The following is a 23,597-nucleotide window of genomic DNA, read 5'->3' on the forward strand; positions in this document are numbered from 1 at the left end:
TTCGTAGGTGGCACAAGGGTTTAGAGTGTGCACCTTTGCATGTTGCATGACTGAAACGTTCAGAAAATTGCGTGAAAATTTTTTGTGTGCAGCACAAAAATCTTCAGTCCAGTTTACATGTTATTGCATTTCTCATTTTGTTGCAATGGCAGAATCCTTGTCAGTATGATTCATTGCCAGGTTAACTCTTTATTTCTGCTGCTACGTGTGGTGATTCACAACATAGTCATTTAATGAGGTTCAACCATGTTTTTGCATTTTATTCATGCAGTGGCTTGGAAACTAGTCTTAGATCTTTATTGTGAATTATTATCTTTTGTTTCAGTTATAAAAAAATTTTGAAAAAAAAAAATACTTGAAAAAATATTGCTTCACTTGATCTCAGGCTCACTGCTGATAAGCTGTCTTGATGGCCCTCAGTGAAGTAACAATCAGTTTTGGGGAGATTGGAGCACAAGAGAACTTGAGGCAAATATTTATAACCCAACATTTGATTAGCATTGTCAATTATGTTACTGACATGAAGGGATCACGTGAAGAAGGGACCATGCCCAGATAGCAGTAATATGTAAATGATTCAGGGAGAATACTATTGAGCTCATTGTGAGAAGCAATTCAAAATGAAGCCTGAGAAATGCATCAAGCCTCCAGCTATGTTGTGTCAATTTTTATTTAGGAAATGCATCAATTTGCGATGTTTGTCACCTTGTAGAATTTTGTCATTTAAGTTATGTGTTTCACAGAAGACTACAGAATTTTCAGCAAAAAAAGTGAAGATAAGAGGGCTCACTAGGCTGAAAATCTCCATATTCAGCCAGCAATGCACAAGGAGGGACAAACACAAAATGCCTTGATTTCTACATATTGGTACCTGTGATCAAAATTATAATCAGTATAGTTCTCTGTCTCTGATGGTGGTGTATATTACTGTATTGTGCAGGCTTGCCCAGCGACTAGAAGAGGATTGTCAGCGTGATTTGAGCAAAGCACGAAATGACCTACTGAGGATTCAACCTCGCATGATCTCTGCAATGGGCAAGGTACAGATAATTCTTGCATTCGTTAGTCTCGAAGATTTTGAGTGATACTGCTTGGAAAATTTGAACATTTTTGCATAACTCCCCCCTAGTGCACTATTCCCACTTCCCACTACACTTTAAAGAGATTGAGCATGCTTATATCTTGCACGCGATGGACAGAAAATGAGGCTGTCAAAACCTGTGGTCATATTTTGTTTAATTTTTGACTCTGGGACCTCTTTGAAAACCTCTGCCCTCATACTGACTTGTGTTTTGAGCTAGCAAACCTGTTTAATAATTTTCATTAAACGAAAGGTAGGGACAAACTGAGGTTAGTCTAGGTTAACATTTTCTGTCAGCATGTAGGCTTTTCTCACTATTCATGAAGTGCATTTAAGCTAAAAAAAAAAGTGGAAAATCAAAGACAAAAGCCGTATTGCCACCAGAAGATGCCTCCATGTGTAAATAGCGGTGACATTAGGTGGAATTTTGAGCGGATGTTTCAAGCTAATAGAGTTGCATATTAGAGAAAACGAAGGTATATGTGCCCGAATATTTAGGTAAATCTTGCTTTGTGATATTAGCTGCATACACGGTGTAAGATATATAGGTGAGGACACTGCACGGGCAGTGCACTGGCCGCAAGCGGCCAGATAAAGTGCCAGTTGCGTCATCCGAACTGGGCCGCTGATCGCAGCACCAGTGTCGATGAAGCGGGCAAACTTCGCCCGAAGGAAGAAAACATAACTGAGACATCTGGTTGCGACAGCAACCATGTAGATATCGCATGGCTCTTTTACGTCACAAAAGCCGTTCGCATGTCATGAACTGTTCCTTGCGCTGTCATCAGCAGCATCGTCGTGGCACTTTAAGCAACCTGAGTGCGGTCCACAGCGGTGCGGTTTTACGCCAGTGCTTCCCCAGCGGCACGGTGGTGGTTGGCAAACTGCAGCACTGGGCTGCAAATGCTTTGTTGAAAACCGCAAGTGGCTTTCAGTGCAATCACGGTGTTTTATTTTCATTGTTTTGCTTAAACTCACTGAAACCGTTACCTACCGAGCGACAATGAGCAAACACTTTGTTAAACTGTACAGTGTAACTGTTCTCATCACATACATTGTTAGCAATAGCTCCTGATTATGAAAAAAAGTATTTCGGCATTGACGTTCCCAAGTATCGGCCAGTAAGATGTGAGCGATAATATTGCCTTTGTAAGTATAAGAAAAAATACTTATATGCAGTGCGACGAGTTAGTGGCATGGGTTGGAAAGGCAAGATCAGCAAAATTCAGTAACAAAACAGTGGCGCGCAATAAAGTGTGGTACGAATGAAATGTGTAGCAAAAAGTAAATAAAATTCATTACATTCATCTTGCTACTGCAAACTGTGGCACAGTCAAAGTTTGAGAGCACCCTTGCATCAGTGGCAGAAGCGAAGACCAGAATAATATGTTATTGGCGTGTTAGTACTGTTAAGGTTAATCATTCCTTATGCCTTACAGAGCTGCGAGTAGAAGTATAATGGTGCGCTTGATGTTGCAAACTTGTGGAGTGGGCAGCATATCACCCGAAAAGTGAGTCATAGTTATTTTACAGTAGGCGCTCTGGAAACATGGTTGTTGCACTTTTATTTGGCGCTAATTAAGGCAAGGGGACTGCTAAAAACATATGTAAAACATGTGTGTGCTTGAATGCGCTATCGGGAGAAAGTAAAAAAAAACACATCCAGACGAGCGGACAAATCAAGAGCAAGCAAACGACTGAGTAAACGAATGGTATAATAAGCAAGTGCATGAAAGTAAGAACGAGCGGCGTGCACGAAAGCAAATGCTACAATTATTTAAATAACGAGTTCACTAGCGAAAGAACAAGCAGGGCGTGCAGCAGGCAAACGAATGAATGGGCCAAGCAACGCACAAACCAACGAGCCAAATTCAAGAGAACAAAAAAGACGAGCGATAGTTACATGCTCGGTTATCAGGGCGCTGGAAATTATTCTTGTAGTAGGTTCAAAAAACCTGCCAGAACTCATCGCCTTCTTCGCCTTCAACTAAACCAGCGCGAAGCCGCTGCTTCATAAAAATGCAGTTGGCAACGAAGTGGTAGAAAAACAAAGCGGCAAAAGTGTTTTCTTTTTTTTATGGGCAACAGTTTTCGAGAAAATGGCGTTCACAAAACGCGCATTCCCCATAGAAAAGCATTGCCTCCCACAACGGCCCGGGCCGCTGAGCGAACAGCCATCTCGTGGCACTTCTGGAAACTAGGGGACTTTATCTGAGAGTGGCGCGGGCCGCTTTGTTCTCACCTATATATCTTCCACCGTAGCTGCATGTCAATCACACAAAGAGCCCGAGAGTGAGAAAGAAAGCTAGACAAGGAAAATGCATGAAAGCAAAGCCACACTTGGTAACAGCACATGTGGCCAGAATTCTGTTTTGGTTCAGGCTCCCAAAACTACTGCCTGTTTTGCTGAGCTCAGATCATTAAAATACAGTTAGCAATCTGTTGCAGACTGCATTGGTTAGATCATAAACAGAACTCATGGTGATGTCAGTGCAGTGTTAGTAATGAGACTGATAAGCACACTTGCAACATATGGCTGGTGGTAGCTTTTGTTTTTGCTACTGCTCGACCACACTATCCCCTTCCCATAGTGCACCCTTACTGACACCTGATGTCATCACCTGCAGTATTATTATGAGCTTGAATCAGAGTGGTGGAAAAACATATTCGAACTTTAATCCCAGCATCCTCAGACAGAATGTTTTCTTTGCTACCAAACAAACGTGCACAGAGCCATGCATCTCATATGAACTTTACGAGGAATGAAATTTGATGACCTTGTTCTCAATGTGCCTTTAAAACCTTTTAATCTGCATCTTACTGACCTCCAGTTTGTACCAGTGCATCTCTCATGGTTCCGCATCGTTCAGAAATGGCCACTTTTTTCCATTCGATTGCACACCTAGTCATAAGTTTTCTCGGGAATCTGCAGAACATCTGTTGTTTATGACCACACAATCCAGACAACATAAGCCAGGCACTGACAAGCACAATGCAATTGCTGAAGGGGCGAGTTGGTGGGCGCCCATCCTGTGTTCCTCTCACATTTGACATTTTGACTTTTGACATTTTGACATGAGTGACATTTAGTGCCAAGCAGGGGTAGTAGTGGTAGATGCAGGCTGTCACTGATGGTTTTGAGTTTGTCAAAACAGAAGCTTGAGAAAACTGGTGTTGCATTGCTGCCTGCCGCACTTTAGCCGATGATGTCCTGCAGTCTACTAGAGGCGCAGCATGTGTCTCGGTATTTTCGCTCAGTGCCACAGGTTTTGCAGAGTGCAATTGCCATAGGGAGAGAAAGTGTTTCATGGTGTAAAGCTAGACTTTTTTTCTTTGTTACAAAAAAGAAAGAGTACCTTCTTTTACAAGGTACTCTAGGAATTTTTTCATTGCAGTTGTGCGATTCTGCTTCTAGCATACACTTGTAATTTGTTATTTAATTGCTCAGAATTTAAAAGGGCACTGAGGGCAACACCATCCAGATTTCATTCCTAGTAAACTCGATCCTGTTAGCTCTTTCTGGCCATGTCGATAGTTGACCGGCAACAAAAAGCACATTTATAGCTGGGAAAACTGGATTAAAAATCTTTTCCACTACTGAATTTAAACTCGTGACATCAAGACTGAAAGGATTGTGTAGCTGCCATTTCTGTTGCTTAGCCTCTGGGTTTCTTGTGCAGAAATCTGTCTTGACACTGCACAGTTTGTCTGTAAAATCAGCTGGTGGTGGCAACACCTGTATTTAATTTCTTGGCCTTTTCTAGCTTATGAAAGCTTCGTTTTCAGCAGGAGTAGTGCGTTTTTCATGGTAAATCTGTGGATACATGCCAAGTTCAGTTTGTTCTCGGTATCCCCCTTAAGTTGTCCTTTGCAATTTTCGCAGGCTGATTTCCATGGTTGGCAAGGACTGAAGATGGTGCTGGGAAATGGTGATGATCCAGCTGCTCAAGAATACATCGGAATGCTTGTGGACCACCTGCGAGTGCCTGATGCTTTTAATCTCGCCGTGGCAGCGGCACTTGGGAAACAGTTAGTACTGTCACATTGAGTACTGTTGTCAGGGTGCCTTGCCATACTCTTCTGGCTGGCATTATACTGAGTAAAATGCCACTTCAACAAACTTCCGGGGACCTTACAGTTCGCTTAAGTGAAAATTTTCTAATTGAACACTGAGCCACTCACTCAGGTATAGAAATTTTTCTGGAAGATATTTATTTCACAGCAGCAAAAATTCCACATAAGTATTGTGTGCTTCATGCTTTTGATAAAATGCAGTAATTTTTGGACGGCTTTTGTATTCAACTTTTGTTTACAAAATATACAATATTTTGTATATTTTGTGTTGATTTTTATCAAAGGTACTTTTGTGGGTTTTGATTCAGGATCATAGTGATAACATCGCATTCTGTCTGCAGTGATGATGCTGCTCAGAAAACCATCCTCCTATTGGCTAAGTTAGGCCTCCTGGCATAATTGCGCCGAGGTTATTTTTGCTCCAAGTATCGTTCCCAGCCCTGGTTCAACTAATACTTGAGCTGCAAGCCAGCCGTATAGGCGTACCAAATGCAAATATTTAGAGATTTGGCATTGTCCCTGTGTGTTTTGCATCGCTGCACGGTTTCTGGGCGGATGTACTCAGGAAGGATATAGTCCACCCACATCGCGCGGTTGCTGTCAGCGATACCTGACGTGTTTATGAGATTTGCAACAGAGATCATTTCTGTGGAGTGCACAAATGATTTCACTGTTTTCCCCACACAGTGACTCTCGTGACCAGGCAGGACCATTTTCCACACATGAAGGACCTTCGCCTTTGAGCAAGGGCAGCACGTAGTTGGGGTTTGACACGGGGTGCAGGACTCGCCGAGGGTAATGCACACATGATGACAGGTCGGCAGGCAGTGCGATGCTCTGTAATGTGGTACTTCAGGGTATCACATTCCCCTCTCTTCAGGCAGTGGTAGCCAGTCACCATGCCCGTGTACAGCTATGGCCAATGCTCGCTGATAGCCAGAGTGATGTCATTGAACCACAGCGTGTGCTTGTGAAGAAAACCACCAATCACCCTCTTCAGTCTCACGGCAATTGAAGACTTTTTTCAATAGACTTTTCTCTTTACAGCTTTTGAACGGATTCTGAAAGTCAAACGATATTGGTCAGTAGCATCTCTGAGGTATCAATCACCCAGTAGGAGTTTTACTGAAGCATTTCTACGCATAAACAATGTTCATGCACTGTGCATCCCAACCTGTGGCTATTCTGGGCTGATTTTGTTATGAAGGCGCCTTTTCAAAAATATTTATCGCTTGTCCCATAAATTTTCTTGCAGTAGGCTTCTGTTGTAATATACTAATTCAGCTAGTGTTCGCTGTTGCTGCTGCCAATATAGCCACAACCCAGCCATGCTGTTTATTTGCTGTCTGTGTACAGTATGTTGAGCTATGTACAGTAAGCAGTAGAACTTTTTGTTGTTGTTGTTGTTTACCAGTGGTAGCAGTGTTGTTGCTTGAAGCCCAGCAAACCAAAAACCTCTCAGAGACGTCTTGCTAAATGTCTCTGAGAGGTTTTTGGTTTGCTGAGAGTGTACAGATTTTTTTTTTTGTGTCCTTTGCTTTATTTCTTTTTGTTCATTATTGCTAAAAATGGAGATGAACAGTGCTAAAACAGGATGACAGGAGAGAGAAACACATAGCAAACTGAAAGAGTCACCTGGCTCACATCAACACTTTAAACCATATCGTTTTTCTGCTACTTTGTCAATGTGCATAGCGTAGCACTGTGTAAAATGAGCCCTGATTTTTCTTGGCCACAGGCTGTTCACTCACCTGGTGCAGACTAGTGTATCTGCATCGGTCCTCCTGCACAAGTTTAGAAACTTGAACGTTCAAGGCTGCCTTGGCTTTCAAGCACTGGACAAGACTCGTGTACGAGAACATTACCCACGTCCACAGGGAGATGTATGTAGTACTCCTATGGCACTTATCTCTTTTTTGTGTGTGCGCATGTTCTTGGCTGCAGTGGGCGCATTTCGTAGAAGGGAAGACAAAAGCACGTCTCTGTTCCAAGATTTTGGCATCTGTGTTGTTACCGCAACTAGACAGATAGCAACTAAACTGAATGCATGTTCATGTGATGTAAGCAGTCCTTATATGCTCACAGTGTGGCCTATTCAAAGCAGTGTTTGAACGAACACTTCTTACGTTCACCTTGAGTCAAAACACGGCACTGGTGCCTGTGTCATTGAGTTATGTCCACTGTCATGTGCCTAAAGTAGATGGCACCAGAGCTTCTTATACTGGTGCCAAACTCAAATGCAAAAATTGTGCCCTCTAATAGGTGCGATGTCAGAGTGAGCTCAGTTCAGGTGACATATTCAGCTTTTGCATAGGGTTACGCAGCAGTTTCGTCACCAGCAGAGTACTAATGGGCCGTGGGTTAGTTGCAAGCAAAAAATTTCAGCAGCGCTGCAACCTTATTATGTTGACAAAATGCTTAATGTATTTGCTTGTTGCTCTTTCTTTAACACAACCGTGGGAGTACCTGCCTCACTCTTGGATGGAGGTAACCAGTTGTCAAAACCTTGAAGGCCTTTTTCTTTAACACTTTGTGATTGATACATTTTTCAAGAGCAAACTGGCATGGAAAAGCACAGCATAAGAATAAAGCCCAATGCTTTGGAAGACACACAGTGTCATCATTCTTGGTAGCTGTGCTTCCGCGTTTCAGTGGGGCCAGCCTGCACAGCATGTGTGGGTGTCCCATCTTGTATGCAGTTATAACTAGCACCGAAATATAAATGCCAGGCAACTGCAACAGCGTTCGACATCCATTGTGTCCATCTATTGCATACTTATGGCCAATGAGTCATCATTGTCACTCCACATGTTCAAGGATTTACATCATGTATTCAACATGCGTGATTAGTTCATCCGAACACATGCCAGTGCTGAGGGGCTCGTGGTCTCGGTCAGTAGCATATTGACCTCATGTCACTCCAGACTGAACGCTGATGCTTGGTTTTCTTTGCATGTATCACCTGATGTGTCGGGTTATGAGCCATATGTTTGAATAAAACTGTTTGAATGATGCTTTGGACATTTCAAGGCACTCTGTAAGAGTATATTTATTTATAAATGAACTCCCTATTGATTCACTCTGTCATTTATGTTGGTCTGTACTGGTTGCTTGAATGTTTGGTATGTTCAGGTAACACTCATTGGTAATACTGTTTGAGCTGTACCTTCGATATCAGTGACGCCTTTCTGGCTGTATTTTTTCTTGTGTTATCGTTGAAATATAGGCATCCGTCTGCTGTGATCATTCTTCAAGGTGGCAGTATCTATAAGTGAATAAAATTTTGGCTGGAACCTGTCTAATTGATGCCACTAAAACGCTTCTGTACTTGAGGCAAGTGCTGGCCACTGGCAGCCACTTCCAGTGGAAACGTGTTCTCTCGCGTGCAGGGTGTGAGGCGCCTGCTTGATGTGGTGCAGTGCACGAATGCCGAGCTGGCACCCCTGCTCCCCTACTGGCTGGGCAGTTGGCTGCTCTGCTCCGACCTGGCAGTGGCCCAGGAGGCATGCCGCCATTACAAGGCCAACTGTGTCACACCCGAAGGTGGGCATCATTCTGGCAGCCACTTGGCAGGCACACTTTCTAGTTATCGCACCGCAGAGGCGTAGAGTGTTACGAGTGTTGCGCGTGTTACGCTAGCCGAGTTCTTTAACTATAGCGACCACAGGTGTCTGGTTTGAGATCCAGGCAAATCTTGCAGCCAGCTTTTTCATGTTAGCTGATAGAGTTGCTGCTTGTAGGACTTGGCATCGACTACTGGCTGCACCATAACTACTGAGCTGTTGTAAACAGTTTATCTGAGTGTGACGGGTGACCAGACAACTTGCAAGATTCAAATTCTGAACCGATCAGCAAAGCTGATATTAAAACATGAAGCCAATTGGAGGTTCACGACATCTGGCTGAAGATCGAGCTCTGGTTAGCGTCTTCAAAGGGAAATGTGATGACTGTTTGCACATCTTTATTGCAGTTTAGTCTGTTTATCCTCATTTCATTTAGGTAATATTTGAGTTAAATTTGCCAAGGTCCGTCATATCTGACACAAATGTTAACATTGTGGCAGACTAAATTTTCAGGAACAGGGACTTCAGGAACAGCAAATATAACGTAGTCAGCCTTTTTGCTACCTGCATAATGGTTGGCATGACTTTTACCCGAGCTGCTCTTACTCTTCTACAAACCTTTGCAGTAAAACAATGCAAGGTGCGCTGAGCCTTATAGAAAGGCCTCTTTAAAGGTGCTGTATCCACAACACTGTTATGATCTGGCTGATGATATGGAAGGTGGCCTGTTGATGACGACTGCCTCCGCATATTGCAGTAGCCCTGGAGCCACGGCTAGTAGAGGGGGCTTTCGATGCTGCTGCCTTGGCCAGTTGCTGAAAAGTTCTGTGTTGCGCAAACATTCACGCTTGCACTCGTGGCTGCAGATTCATCGCCGGCAACATTGCTACAACACCAGCAGTGTTATGCTACATGTTTTCAATGGCTTTAAATGTTCACACATGTACATCGCTTGAATGAAATATAAGAAATATAAAAAAAATATTGTTTCTTAATCGCCCTCTAAAGGTACTATTGTCCTGTCCTTTATTAAAGCTTGCAAAGTAATATTTTGTTATTCATAAAAAATATGCTGGTGCATTTTATACTGTTTGGCAGATACATTTGCATAGAACTTAGCATAAAATATTTGTAATTATAGTTTATTTCTTTTCTTAGATAAAGATAAAATTAGCAAGCAAACTGCCTGTGTGCCAAGTTCTACAAATTTTTGCAACAAGAGATTTTATAAATCTGCGAGAATAACTATGCACTATATAACATTAAAAATGTTCTCTAAAGTCTTTCTGGTATCTTCTCAAAATATACTGTGAATTGATATTCTCGGTCAAAGTTAGTAAAGAAAAACATAAGTTCACGTAGGCATTGGAATCCACCTCATCGCATTAAAAAGTTATTGTTTCTAAATTTTTTTTGGACAGAAGTAATTGTAGATTCATTATTCCCAGTTAAAAATTTTAGGTAGGTCAAAACCATCTTTTGCGTGATCATATCTGAAATTCCTCGCTATTAGGCGTGTGAATCTTCAGCAGTGGCTCTAACTTTTGTAAGCTTAGCAGCTTGCTAACGCCACTTAAATGGGCTGTCACGCTTCCAGTAGATGATATAGGCAGTTGGGAAAAGTGATGGGTACCACTAATTCATGACATGATGTAAATGTGTAATTTAAGCATTTCATTATTCTTCACCCTTCCTTTCAGAACAAGTTTGTGTAACATGTGAAGGTATGGCCACAGGCCGGTTGGCAATTCCTCGGGTCAAATTTTCTCTTTGCTCTTGCTCTTTGCTCTGACATTCTGAATGTCTGTCAAACGAGCACAGACTAATAATTTATTGCTTCGACAAATCTCCGTGAATTGAAATAAAATTTTTGGTTATGCTATTTTTGCAGGCCTGAATTATGTGAACATGTGAGCGCAAACATGCTTTAGAGACTTGAATGCCTATGGTCATGTTAAATGCGATGCACTTACTTTTCAGTAGATCCCTTACTGTTGTGTTTGCCATTGAGTGAGTTCGTTCAACATTAGAAAAAAGGGATTTTTTATGACCCATTGTGCATGGGAGCATGTACTCATGCCTTTCCACTGCAATCAAAACAATAATAGAAATGTTATAAATGGAATATGTGCACAGAGCAGTAATCCTGGAACACATTTTGACAATTTTTGCCGGCCAGCTAGTGCCATGGAATCAACATGTGTCATTTATTATTTATAGTGTGTGCATCCGTACTGAAAATCTAGGCCAGTAGGTATAATATGTGACTATCCAGGTGATGACAGGGTCCTTAGAAACAAACACAGCCTAGAGAGCAACCTGCAAGTATGGAGCAAGGAAAAATAGTCTAGTAAACCTGTAACAAACTAAGCACATTGCAGCAGCTAGAAAAGAAGAGTGTTCTTGAACTGCTTTCATCATAAAGAGTTAAACAAAAGCAAATAGAACAATGCTACGGAGCATGTCTAAAGCACTGACACAAAGACACATTTGAAACAGATCATCGCCTTCAATAAAAACCACCTCAGCAGGATAAAGATAATCCGTTCATTATCAGTGTGGCAGAAAAATGGGTGTGACATTTCTTCTAAAAGCCGTGTGACACAAGACCTTCAGAATATGATTTTGGGGGATCCTCTGCAACAGACACTTGTTTGTATACATCATCCTCAAGTGTTTCAAAGAGTGCATGTGACCTGATGCCTTGCCCAATATCAATCCAGCTAGAGGGTGGTCAGACGGAACGAATACAAGAAGGTTGCTCGTTTGAGGTGGCCAGAAGTTTGGGGCTGCTGTTAAAAATGAAAGCCCTGACTGCAATCATTAAACCCCTTCACCATCTCACCATTAACAAAGCCAGTGGCTGACATGTACAGATGTCACACAGTTCAGACTGGAGGATTCAAGTTTCAGTTTTAATTACTGCAAATGAGCTCAGGTACAGTAACAAGAAATTTCCGTTATTAAATCAGTATCAATGCATGTCAGCAATAAAATTCCAATAAAGAAAGGTGTCAGGCAGGGAGACACGATCTCGCCTATACTATTCACTGCCTGTTTGCAGAAGTTATTCCGGGGCCTGAAATGGGAACAGTTGGGGATAAGAGTTAATGGAGAATACCTAAGTAATTTGCGATTCACTGATGACATTGCCTTGCTAAGTCACTCAGGACATGAACTGCAAAGCATGATCAATGAATTGGACAGGCAGAGCACAACGGTGGGGCTAAAAATTAACATGCAGAAAACCAAAGTAATGTTCAACAGCCTAGCAAGGGAACAGCAGTTTGCAGTTTGTAGCCAGGTGCTGGAAGTAGTAGGAGAATATGTCTATTTAGGGCAGGTAGTGACAGCTGATCCAGATCATGAGGGAAATAACTAGAAGAATAAGAATGGGGTGGAGCACATATGGCAGGTTATCTCAGATCATGAATGGCAGTTTGCCAATATCCCTCCGGAGAAAAGTATACAACAGGTGTATCTTACCGGTACTCACCTGTGGGGCAGAAACGTGGAGGCTAACAAAGAGGGTTCAGCTTAAGTTAAGGACAACGCAGCGAGCTATGGAAAGAAAAATGATAGGTGTAACGTTAAGAGATCAGAAGCGGGCGGAGTGGGTGAGAGAACAAACACGCGTTAATGATATCCTAGTTGAAATCAAGAGGAAGAAGTGGGCTTGGGCAGGGCATGTAATGCAAAGGCAAGATAACCGCTGGTCCTTAAGGGCAACGGAGTGGATTCCAAGAGAAGGCAAACGTAGCAGGGGGCGGCAGAAAATTAGGTGGGCGGATGAGATTAAGAAGTTTGCGGGGATACGGTGGCCGCAACTGGTGAAGGGCAGGGTTAATTAGAGAGACATGGGAGAGGCCGTTGCCCTGCAGTGGGTGTAGTCAGGCTGCTGCTGATGATGATGAATGCGTGGCTACCTGTGTATTGAATAAAAGCTTCAAGTATATGTGTTTGACATATAGGTACTGTAGCTGCTGTTCCCAACCCCTGTGGCAGGCTGTGTGAGTGGAGTGGTGAAGTTGTCTTCTCTCCTCCCTTGTTGTGCAGGTGACACTGTGAGGGTCAGGGGTGCCATGACGGGGGGCTACCATGACCCCAAGAAAAATGAATTTGCTGTTTACGAGGAATTCTGCCGGATATCTGACGTCCTTCGGTCAGCTGAATCCTCGCTAAGCGCGTCATCTGTTGCTGTTCGTGGTATCCTTTTCAGCACCAACTCTGCAACCTCTTGTTTTGTCTGTTTTATACAACAAGTAAGTGATTGAGCTTTGCAGTTGATGGCAAAGCAGTACATCTTGCAGCAGCCGTTGCCACTTGCACGGAAATGGTAATGTTTGCCAGTCAGTGGCGAATGATCATTTGTTTTGAGCTTTCATCAAAATGGTGACACCATACAAGCCAGTGGATATTCAGCTCTCAGGGCAGAAACCTCATAAGGGTATATAGAAATTGATGCTGTGGGTTGGCAGTTTTTTTCGGTATTTTATGTTCAGCAAACCAAAAAATTTTGTTGGAATCATAACAATAGTTAGGCCGTTTGCACACAGGAGACTTCTGAAATGACTAGTTTTGCTTCCCTTAGCAAAACAAAGATCATGCTGCAGAATGTTCTGAAATATCTTCCAAGATCCAAATGCTGGACATGAAAGTCGTGCGAAATGCGTGAGTAAAGCTCGGCATTCTATTTTCCACCCACATTTTCTGCCATTAGTGCTTCTTTTCTAGTGCTGAAATTTTTAGCTCTTAGCTTAAAATTTGCTCTTAACTCTTAATTGATTGTGCAGAGCTCTTAACTGATCAAATAAATGATGCCAGCAGGAATGTGCCAATGAGTGACACTGTTACTGTTCTCCTAGCTGGATGCTCATTGCATTTGATTTAACAGTAGAGCAGAATTACAGGAATGATTCTTGTTGCTACATCTCTGTTGAGCGAAAATATATATATATATATATATATATATATATATATATATATATATATATATATATATATATATATATATATATATATATATATATATATATATTTAATACTGCCTTCTGAAAGAAGTTCATTCTCTGCATGCAGGAATACCATTTCAAGCTGTGAAGCAAAAATTGCTTTTCTTCGCTCGTGCCTGTCGCAAATTGAAGATGGCATTAAGGCAAAGGTAAGCATTTGTTTTCAGACTAGGCCATTGTGGTGCACCCATCTGTGTGGGTGTTGTATGGTGAATCTTGGATGGGTCGTTCAACTCATAACTCTTCTATCGATGAGACTTGCTAACAAAACATTCTTTGTTCAATTCTGTCTTACAATCATTATGTCGTTTAGCATAAAAGTGCTGATGAAATATTAAATATTGCTTAGTAAATTGAGCGCACAGAAGCTGACTGAAGGCCACTGTTGCTGATGCTTATTATCTGCAAGTCTGAATGAACAATGCTGGAGCACCTCAGTACTTTTTGTCTGCTACACAGCGGCGCAGTGTCACAGATGTCATCAGGAATGTGACGTATTCACTGGTCTGTACTGTGTGCTTCTTTGTTTACATGTGGTTGGAAATATTGGCTTAAAATGTGGGACATCAGTCTCAATTTCCTATTTACGTGTTTGTTTGAGAATATTTGCGTGTGAGTTGCACCTTCATGTAATACTCTAGTTTACAATGTGGGCACTAAACTCATTGTCAATGAATGTGCTTGTATGTGTTGCCAGCTGGACATCTCGCGTCTGACATACACTCATTCCTGTGCAGTGCTAGCAACCAGCCAATTTATTGCATTCTATGAGGCAACATTTTGTGCCTCTTCGATTTCATGGCACAGCGAATCTAGCTTTGAAAAAGAAACCAGAGCGGTATGCGATTAGTAAGCATGAAAGCACTGAGCTGTCAAGCTTGCAATGCTTTGAAGTATTAAAAGAAAAAGGGAACAATAAAAATGTTCATCAGTTAGTTTTATATGGCATGTACTGACTGCCGCCATTTCACTTGCTGCACAGATATGTATATGTGTCAGCAGCACCAGGTTGCATGCACAGAGTGCATGAGGTCAGCTTTTTCAAACCTTCTTGTTATTGCTTTATGGAAACCTTTTATGAATGGAGCTTAAACACTGTCAGGCACGGACAAAGGGAAGTTCCTGTCTTTAAATGCTTGACTTTTTACGGGGCTTTGTATGAAAGCAGTAGTTGTTCATCAGTTGCCCTTGTGGTTGTGTTTTTATGCCTGTCTCTTATATTAATGAGGACAGCAGCTTGGGCATGTTGGTTATTCATTTGTGACGGAACAGCGCAAAACACCGGGACAAGAGACAAGCGCTGACTTACAACTGGTTTTTATTTCGAAGAAACACTGCTTCTTATACCTTCTTCCCCCTCAAAAAAACACAACAAATGCGTCACAACCATATCGTTCAAGCGTCCAAAAAACGCAAGATAAATAATCACAGAGATTTATAATCACATTTTTAACATTTCAAATTCTTTCTTAGTCAAAGCAACAGACGGCGTGCTGACACAATCGTCGCGCAGACTCGCTATCGAAGCTGCCTCGATTATTTCCCTGACTAACTGGTTTTTGTGATTAGCCAAAGCTTTGCATTTCTGGAAAACAGGTGCGCAACTTGTTGAAGGGCAATCTCTGCAATGAATTCCCAGGTTCCGGCAAGCTTGCTCGAAATTAGTTTTGTGTTCCAGTAGCCTTTCGTTCATGCACCTACCAGTCTGCCCTATGTATTGTTTACCACATGCCACTGGCAACGAATAAACAAGGCCTTCGGTGCACTCCACAAAGGGGGTTCGATGCTTTATCGTGCATCCCTGCTTCTTTTTGGTCGGGTCGGAATTTACTCGTCTGCACAGACTTTTGAGTTTGTTAGGAGCAGTCATCACTACATTCACGCCAGCTTTTCGACCTATGCTCTTCAGGCGATGAGAAACGTTGTGAATATACGGTATTGCTACTACCGGCCTCCTTTCTTTTTGTTTCTTTGCCTCATCTTGCTCCTCGGGCCTAGCCTGCCTTGAGGAAATCATGTGCTCACAAAATGGAAGTGAGCTTTCTTCGCCAGGCTGAACGGCTTGGCAACTCGGGTTACCCCTCGCACCTTTTGGTTTCTGTTGCCAAGCAGATGAAAAAGCACCTGATGCAGGCTAGGCCCGAGGAGCAAGATGAGGCAAAGAAACAAAAAGAAAGGAGGCCGGTAGTAGCAATACCGTATATTCACAACGTTTCTCATCGCCTGAAGAGCATAGGTCGAAAAGCTGGCGTGAATGTAGTGATGACTGCTCCTAACAAACTCAAAAGTCTGTGCAGACGAGTAAATTCCGACCCGACCAAAAAGAAGCAGGGATGCACGATAAAGCATCGAACCCCCTTTGTGGAGTGCACCGAAGGCCTTGTTTATTCGTTGCCAGTGGCATGTGGTAAACAATACATAGGGCAGACTGGTAGGTGCATGAACGAAAGGCTACTGGAACACAAAACTAATTTCGAGCAAGCTTGCCGGAACCTGGGAATTCATTGCAGAGATTGCCCTTCAACAAGTTGCGCACCTGTTTTCCAGAAATGCAAAGCTTTGGCTAATCACAAAAACCAGTTAGTCAGGGAAATAATCGAGGCAGCTTCGATAGCGAGTCTGCGCGACGATTGTGTCAGCACGCCGTCTGTTGCTTTGACTAAGAAAGAATTTGAAATGTTAAAAATGTGATTATAAATCTCTGTGATTATTTATCTTGCGTTTTTTGGACGCTTGAACGATATGGTTGTGACGCATTTGTTGTGTTTTTTTGAGGGGGAAGAAGGTATAAGAAGCAGTGTTTCTTCGAAATAAAAACCAGTTGTAAGTCGGCGCTTGTCTCTTGTCCCGGTGTTTTGCGCTGTTCCGTCACAAATCTTATATTAATGATGAAATCTTATTATGCGTTTTTTTTTCTTTTTAGGGTTTTCTGATCCACTGCAGCTAGAATGCACTTTATTGCTTTCTCTGCCATGCGAGGTGTGACCAGATTACTCTTCATAAGCATTGCAGCTTCTGCAATGCTCATGATTACTCGTGGTGTTTTAAGGGCATGGTCTGGGAATTTCTTAGTTATTGTGAAATGGAATGAGGCTGGACGTGACAAGCTTCTGGTTCCGATGATGGTTGGATGCATGTATCATGATCGCTACTGCCAGGCTCAGTTGCAAGTGCTTCCAAGTACACAGTTTGTTTTTCGGTGCATTAGCGCCCTCTTTGCCCAAGTGCTCCAACTGCCGCATGACGTTATGTGCAGTGAGCTGCACAGGCTAACTCAAATGTGCCTGATCTCATAGCATTTTGGCCAGGGCTTCGAGCACTAGCTGTCCCTCTTTCAGGAGCAAGCCCTGCACACACGTAGGGAGACTGCAGAGAGCTACCGGCACCAGAAGGAGGCCCTACTCTGGGAACGCTCCAGGGATCGTGTGGAGCACCTGACAGCAAGTGCTGAGCGGAACCTCTTGGAGATCACACGAAGCTTGCAAAAGCTCAACAAGAAGCTGAAGTCAGTCAAGGAACAGAAGCTCAAGGTGAGCCTTTGCAGAGGGGCATGGCAAGCAATTGAGCCAATGTTTCTTTGACATCTGGTTTGGACATCTGAGGCACTGAGAAGAATTCCCTGAAACTTCGGCTTGACTGAGGCCCATGACCCTCCTTGTACTGGCACCTCCTTAAACCTGAAGCGATATGAATGGGCTTGAAAGGCGGCAATGTTTTAGTGGATCAGCATGCTGCGTCATGCACTTTAAGTAACTGGCAAAAAAGTTGGCTCGGTAGTGACAGTGAATATGTTGGCTGTCCTCATGTGTGTCTGTGTGTCAGGGTCTGAGAAGATATCTGACAGTGCAGCGAAGGCAAGACTAGGTTGTCACGCCTGCAGTATGTGTTTGTTTGTTTGTTTGTTTGTTTGTTGTTTGTTTGTTTGTTTGTTTGCTTGCTTGCTTGCTTGTCTGTCTGTTTGTTTGTTTGTTTGTTTGCACATACCCTCAAGGCTGAAGCATTATAGAGGGGAGTGGGTTAATCCAATAGAATAATGATATAACAGGTGATCACTCGAACAGTTATACAATTCTAATGAGTTCAGTTTCATTAAATAGGACAGAACGAAAGTTAAATGTTACCAATGCATGCTGTCAATGCAGGAAAGGGAGTTTCGTCACATGATAAACAACAATAAATGAATAATAAATGGAATAAACGATACAGAAAATGAATTAGTGTGGCATGCCTAAACAGCTACTTTGTGATGGTGACTGCGGTGAGACGATGTATAAGTTCGTGACAAGATAAACTCTTGTGCTAGTGTAGTACAGTCATTAATTGTTTTCGTGAGTCTGACATCCCCTTTCGACTAATGTCGTCAGGGGTGTAAGGGGTAAATGTATAGTAAATGAGGTAAGGATGCGGACTGGTGGCTTAGGGCTTGAATGCTCATCTCTTGAATGTGAGCCAGAAGACTGAGTGACGGATTGCCATTTCTTTTTCTTCTGGTTCGTCCTCGAGGTGACGGGCCAGTCAATGGTAACCTGAAAAACTTATCCTTATAGATTAACCCATTATAAGATGAATACTGTTTCAAAGATGCTTGACAGTGCACCAAGTTTTGTGTATCAACAGTATAGTGTCTCTTTATGTGTAACATACCTATATGCATATGCTTTTCTATGGCAGGTTCAACAATTTAATCAGACTGTTTATATCCCTAAATGGCACTGCTTGTCTCAAAACTGGGGACACTGGACCCTGGAGTGCCAGTGCCATCATGGAGGTCTAACAACAGTAACAGACTGACTGACTAGCTTTACATTTAAATTTGTCAATTGAGAACAAGCTTCTTGTGATCGTGAATTTCAATTTTGAGGAGCGTGCAAATAAATTTTTTAATATGAATTGAATACTAGTATGAAGAAAAAATGCTTTCTAATATATGAAAAAATATTTAATGAACCATGAATGGGCAAATGTGCTCCTCACTTTTTTAAAATAGTGTATGGCCTTCACAACTGCAGTGAAGAAACCTAGACTGACTTAGCACCGTACAAAAAAATAAAAAAACATGACATGACATGCACAGAAATGTATACTTGATCGGACAGCATAACAGTATGCAACCTGTACTGTGTCTTGCAAAACGAGTAACAAAATAAAATCCACAAAAGACACGAGTGGTGTTATCCAAAGGTTGAGCTAGTGCTCTTTTTTTTTTTCATTTTCAAGGAGAGTACTTTTTCTGCTTATATGCAGTGCTTCGAGTTTTGTGCTCACATAGCAGGCTCTCCTTTCTAAATCATTATTTTCTTACAAAAGTGTATCTGGTCACATAGTCAAAGTCTTAAACATCTTCATAGGCACAGCTTTTTCCATTCTTGATTTTGTTAAAAATTTGATTTGATTAAAAATTTATTTTCATCAGTAATGACAGATTTTATTTTACCATTGTGCTTGGAATAGATGGGATACTGTTTCACAAAATTTTCTTTTTACTCCTCAGATTCTTCACAAGAAAAACAATGAAGAATCTACTCTGAAGTACTACCTGGTTCCTGAATTTGACAGGCTGAAAAAAGTATTGTATACTTATTGTATACTGTATATGTAACCAGTCTTGTATGCATGTTTTTTACTTCCCTAGATCCTGCTTTATACATGTGCGCTGCAAATGTATGTGGTTCGTGCAATGCTTTTGAGGCAGGTCAGCATTTGGTTATGGAGTTGGCACCAGTAACACACACAGTAACATGAGAGTAACACACTATCATTCCAACTTAAAACACAGTGGGTTGTTCGCTGCCCTTGCATCATATTAGCTCCTTAATATGCTGCTGGCTTTTCTCTGTCAGGCGTACCACTATTATACTCAACTGTCATATCCGCTTGAATGTATTCAAATTGCTGTGCTGTATTGTTAACAAAATATTCAAAAAATTGACGGGCCACTTAAGCTCTGCCTTAAGGATATGACATGATAGCATTAATGGGTTAATACCCATATATGCGGAATTGGTCATTCTCGGTTCATAGGTCCCTGGGAGTCCTCATACCACTTCCAGCGCAGTGGTGCAACGGTTAAGCTTTGTGCCATGGCCCTGCGATGGCAGGTGCTGCCACCTGTGGGAGATTGTGAGAACCAGGTTGTTCTTTCTGAGTGACCAATCATTAATTTAGTAACTGCCACCTGCCACGGTGGGAAGTTTGCTCACTATCGGGTGGGTAGGTTGTGATGACGCAGTAAGGTCACGTGACCTGGCCCACCTCGGTAGCTTCTCTGGGGATTTTTCATGTGCTTGATGCATGATGGCCTCAGTTGCCTACATGCCATGAAACACAACACAGCACAACACAACTCAACACAATTTTTCACTCACCATGCCGACACCAGATCTTCTGCAGAATGAGAGCCTTAATGCTGTTGCGTTAATACTTTTTAGTCCACTATGCAGCTGTGTGGTTTGGAACATGGCTTCAGCTGATCAGTAGTAAATGTAGAACATTCAAAATGGGCATTACCAACTGCAGATGAATCACTGAAATGCATATGCAAAGTTGGAAAAAATAGCAACATGAATCAAGCTGCACAGAAGAACCAGTGTAATTTCATGAACTCTGGCTAGTTTGATGCAGTCAGAGTTTAAAAAACTGATTTTGGTCACTGTTATAATTGGCCAACGGAGTAATACATACAGGATGCCATGGACCGTGGCCAGTGTTACCAACTGCTGCTTTTTCAGTTGCATCAGGCTACTATATAATCCAGTGCCTTGTTAGCAATCCCTATTTATCCTTGTCCTTTAAAAGTTAGTTAACTGCCTCTAGTGTTGCACTAACTTAAGAAAAGTCTGATTTCACCTTGTTTTGGTGCATGATAGGCTTTGTTGCTTGTGTGTTGATAAACCCATCATAACATTTAATAACTAGCCTGCACAGCTACTTTCTTTATGCGTGGTGGTTTTTTTTGTTTTCTTTTTTTTCAGTCCTTTGCTTTTTCTTCCTGAAAAAAAAAAAAGAGAAGAACCCTCTGTGCATATTTTACTTCACCATATGTGCTGAAAATGCATTTCTTCTTTCCTTTTTCTAAAATTTTAAAAAGAAAACATAAATTTCCTACCCTGTGCTCACTTGACTTTGCCCCAGGAGAGACAATCCCTTGAAGACAGAAAGGTTTCCCTAGAAAGGGAGCTCGAGTTCTCAAAGATGAGACTTACTGCTGCTGAGGAAACAAGGGCCTCCTTGAAAAGTCAAATAGCAGGTGAGTCTGCGACCAAGTGGAAGGACTACATTGCGATTAACGTATCTTTGATCTGTAGTTCCCATCTCAGTGCACATAAGTGTCTGAGAAGTTCAAATAAAAAGGACTTCCAATCTGCAGACTTGATATGTGCATCCTTTCTCAATTGAGATTGAACTTGCATGTCAAGTGTCCATTCTTAGTTCTGATGAAAAATGTGCTTATTGCTTCTTGTATTCCATGGTAACACATATCCAGACTTGTCTTGTTGAAAATGAATTCCTGAGAAAAACTTGCTAGAGATATGTTTTCTAGATTCCGCAATATTAGTACTTTGTACCTTTGTGAAACACAATTTCTCGCCTACCCGTCCGATATTTTTTGCATATAAGTTACGCATGCAGCACCCAGAGGAATATATTCAGTCTAGTTTCCTAAACATGCATTTCATCTCCTTCATAAAAAGGCTGCCGACATTACCTGAATTCATAGCCTTGTTACTTTAAACATCAAGAAAATTTGTAAGGCTTGAAATGCGTTTGAATGTAGGGACATTCTTTTTTAAATTATGGAGCCACTTTTGCCTAACTAGCAAATGTGCTTTTTAATAGAAAATTCAGTCAACTGCGTTCAAGCCGAGTCTACTGTTTAGTTTTAAAATGCAAACATATAAAGAAAGGAGGCCATCTCTAATTTTTTTCTCAGGCTTTATATTGCCATTCACAATTAACACTTGAAACAGGAGAGTTGCCAATCATAAGTTCATGCCTGTTCCTCCAGTGAATGATAGTAATGGCATTTTTTGTGACACTTTCAGAACTTGAAAACAATACAGATGCTCAATCTTTGATTCTCGGCCTGGAGCGAAATGTACAGGAGTTGTCTGAAGAGACTGCACGCAGCTGGGATGACTTGGAAGCAGCCTCAAAGCAGATGGAGACATTCACAATGAAGAGAGCGGGCATACTTACTGCAGTGCGTAATCTACCTCCCAGAATCTTGAATGCTGACTGTCAAAGTTTGAAATGATGGAGTGCATGCTCTGTCGTGTTGAAATACTCTTTGTATTTGAATTTTGCATTTGTTAAGAAAACAATAATTTTTCTATTCAGGGAATGTTATTTCCATGAGGTTGCTTGGCTTGTGCTTCCAGTGATGTTATTCAAAAACACTCATTAGGAGTTGAGCACTGGTTTAGTGGTCATCTTCATTGCATATTGCAGTTGGGTTCCTCTTGTAATGCAGGTGTGGAATGTAATTGATGCTGAACTCAAGAAAACACAAACCAGTAAAGGTATCACAAACATTCAGGGCGTAACATACTCACTGCACAAGTTTCAATGTTCTTTTCAGTGATTCCATGCACATTTCACACGGATGAGGTGCGGCTGTTTGTAATGAGTGCCGGCAGTATGAAGCTTGGTGTGCCTTGCTGGAAATTCTCAGCTCAGCTGAACAAAGGCAGAACACATGCATTCAGATGTGCTTCATAGACATCTGTCTGTCTCCTATACTCAGTGAAAGATTGACACGAAACTTCTGGCCCATATAGGGGCCTGATGACCTCGCTCAGTGCTCTACTAGATGGTTGTTTCTGTCAAGCATTGTTTGCATGATTATTCTGGCTGCAAAGGATAGCAGCACTGCTATTATACTGAACCTGACAGAAACTGTTGGTGCTTATGACTAGACTGTCATGCTCAGTGTAAATTAAAAGCAGCACTACCATGTTTAGTGGCTAATTCTCTCACTGCCTACTGCAAGGCATGCTGACGAATCTGCTGATATTGCTTGCAAAATTTGTCGAGGTCAGACCGAATAAAAAGGTTGCAGGCCAGCCCAGAGTTGGGTTGTCAACAATGGTACAGGCATATTTCACAACTAACTTGCTTCCAAGAATAAGAACTCACCCAAGATGGCATAATGCATTAGTATTACAGAACAAAATTTTTAAATATGTTGCACACAGAGTACACAGTTCAAAATACATATAATTGTACATGTGCAAATCATGGGTTTAATGTTTCAGAAGTTACATGATGTCACGCTTTAGAGATAAGGCATGCTGCATGCAAGTAACAAAGCCTGCTGGGAGCAATAGAGGACACACTCTCAGGTGAAGTTAGTGCCTTCATGCCAGAGGGCAGATGTCCCCATGAAATGAAATGCCAGGTAGTGGAACTGTGCAACCTTTCATTGCCAGGGCTCTCCTAGCTAAAGTATTGTAAATCTCTGCTAACACTAGCATCATAGTGTTCAGCTGTCACCTCTAGTTCAAGAAACGTTGAAACTGCGTCCTTTGTGACATGCAGTTGTAACTCATGAAACCAGTGCCAGTGAAAGCCTGAGTATGCATCAAGAATTAACCTGAGCTGACCAGGTTTGGTAGCAATCATCACTGCACAGCTTGCTACAAAGATGTTGCTGGTTGCTTGTTATGTTGTAAAAAAGGCAAAGTAAACATCATATTTGCTCATTCACAGTATGACAGCGCAACACAATTTGGCTGCACCTGATTCATTTTGCTCACACAGCAAATTGCAATAGCTGGAGGTGATGGCAGCTCAGTCTTTGCTCCCATTTAGCTGTAAATTAGCTTATCAACACGTTAATAAACATTACAAAATGACCAATGGTTTTTG

At 41.9% G+C, this 23,597-nt stretch overlaps 1 protein-coding gene across 1 annotated transcript in view; it reads left to right on the forward strand.

The window, feature by feature from the left end:
• LOC149371966 (structural maintenance of chromosomes protein 3-like) overlaps nucleotides 1-23,597 on the forward strand; it is a 67,638-nt gene that overhangs the window by 24,338 nt on the left and 19,703 nt on the right. Inside the window, exons 14-24 of the mRNA XM_089581446.1 lie at nucleotides 941-1,040; nucleotides 4,965-5,110; nucleotides 6,894-7,038; nucleotides 8,545-8,698; nucleotides 12,775-12,924; nucleotides 13,320-13,389; nucleotides 13,798-13,879; nucleotides 17,069-17,260; nucleotides 19,222-19,296; nucleotides 20,862-20,976; nucleotides 21,773-21,930. Of these exons, the coding sequence (XP_089437572.1) occupies nucleotides 941-1,040; nucleotides 4,965-5,110; nucleotides 6,894-7,038; nucleotides 8,545-8,698; nucleotides 12,775-12,924; nucleotides 13,320-13,389; nucleotides 13,798-13,879; nucleotides 17,069-17,260; nucleotides 19,222-19,296; nucleotides 20,862-20,976; nucleotides 21,773-21,930 (1,387 nt within the window). The remainder of the gene's footprint in view (nucleotides 1-940; nucleotides 1,041-4,964; nucleotides 5,111-6,893; nucleotides 7,039-8,544; nucleotides 8,699-12,774; nucleotides 12,925-13,319; nucleotides 13,390-13,797; nucleotides 13,880-17,068; nucleotides 17,261-19,221; nucleotides 19,297-20,861; nucleotides 20,977-21,772; nucleotides 21,931-23,597) is intronic.

This window comes from Amblyomma mixtum, chromosome 1 (assembly GCF_055824585.1).
Source record: "Amblyomma mixtum isolate Tamu chromosome 1, ASM5582458v1, whole genome shotgun sequence".
Lineage (NCBI taxonomy): Eukaryota > Metazoa > Arthropoda > Arachnida > Ixodida > Ixodidae > Amblyomma > Amblyomma mixtum.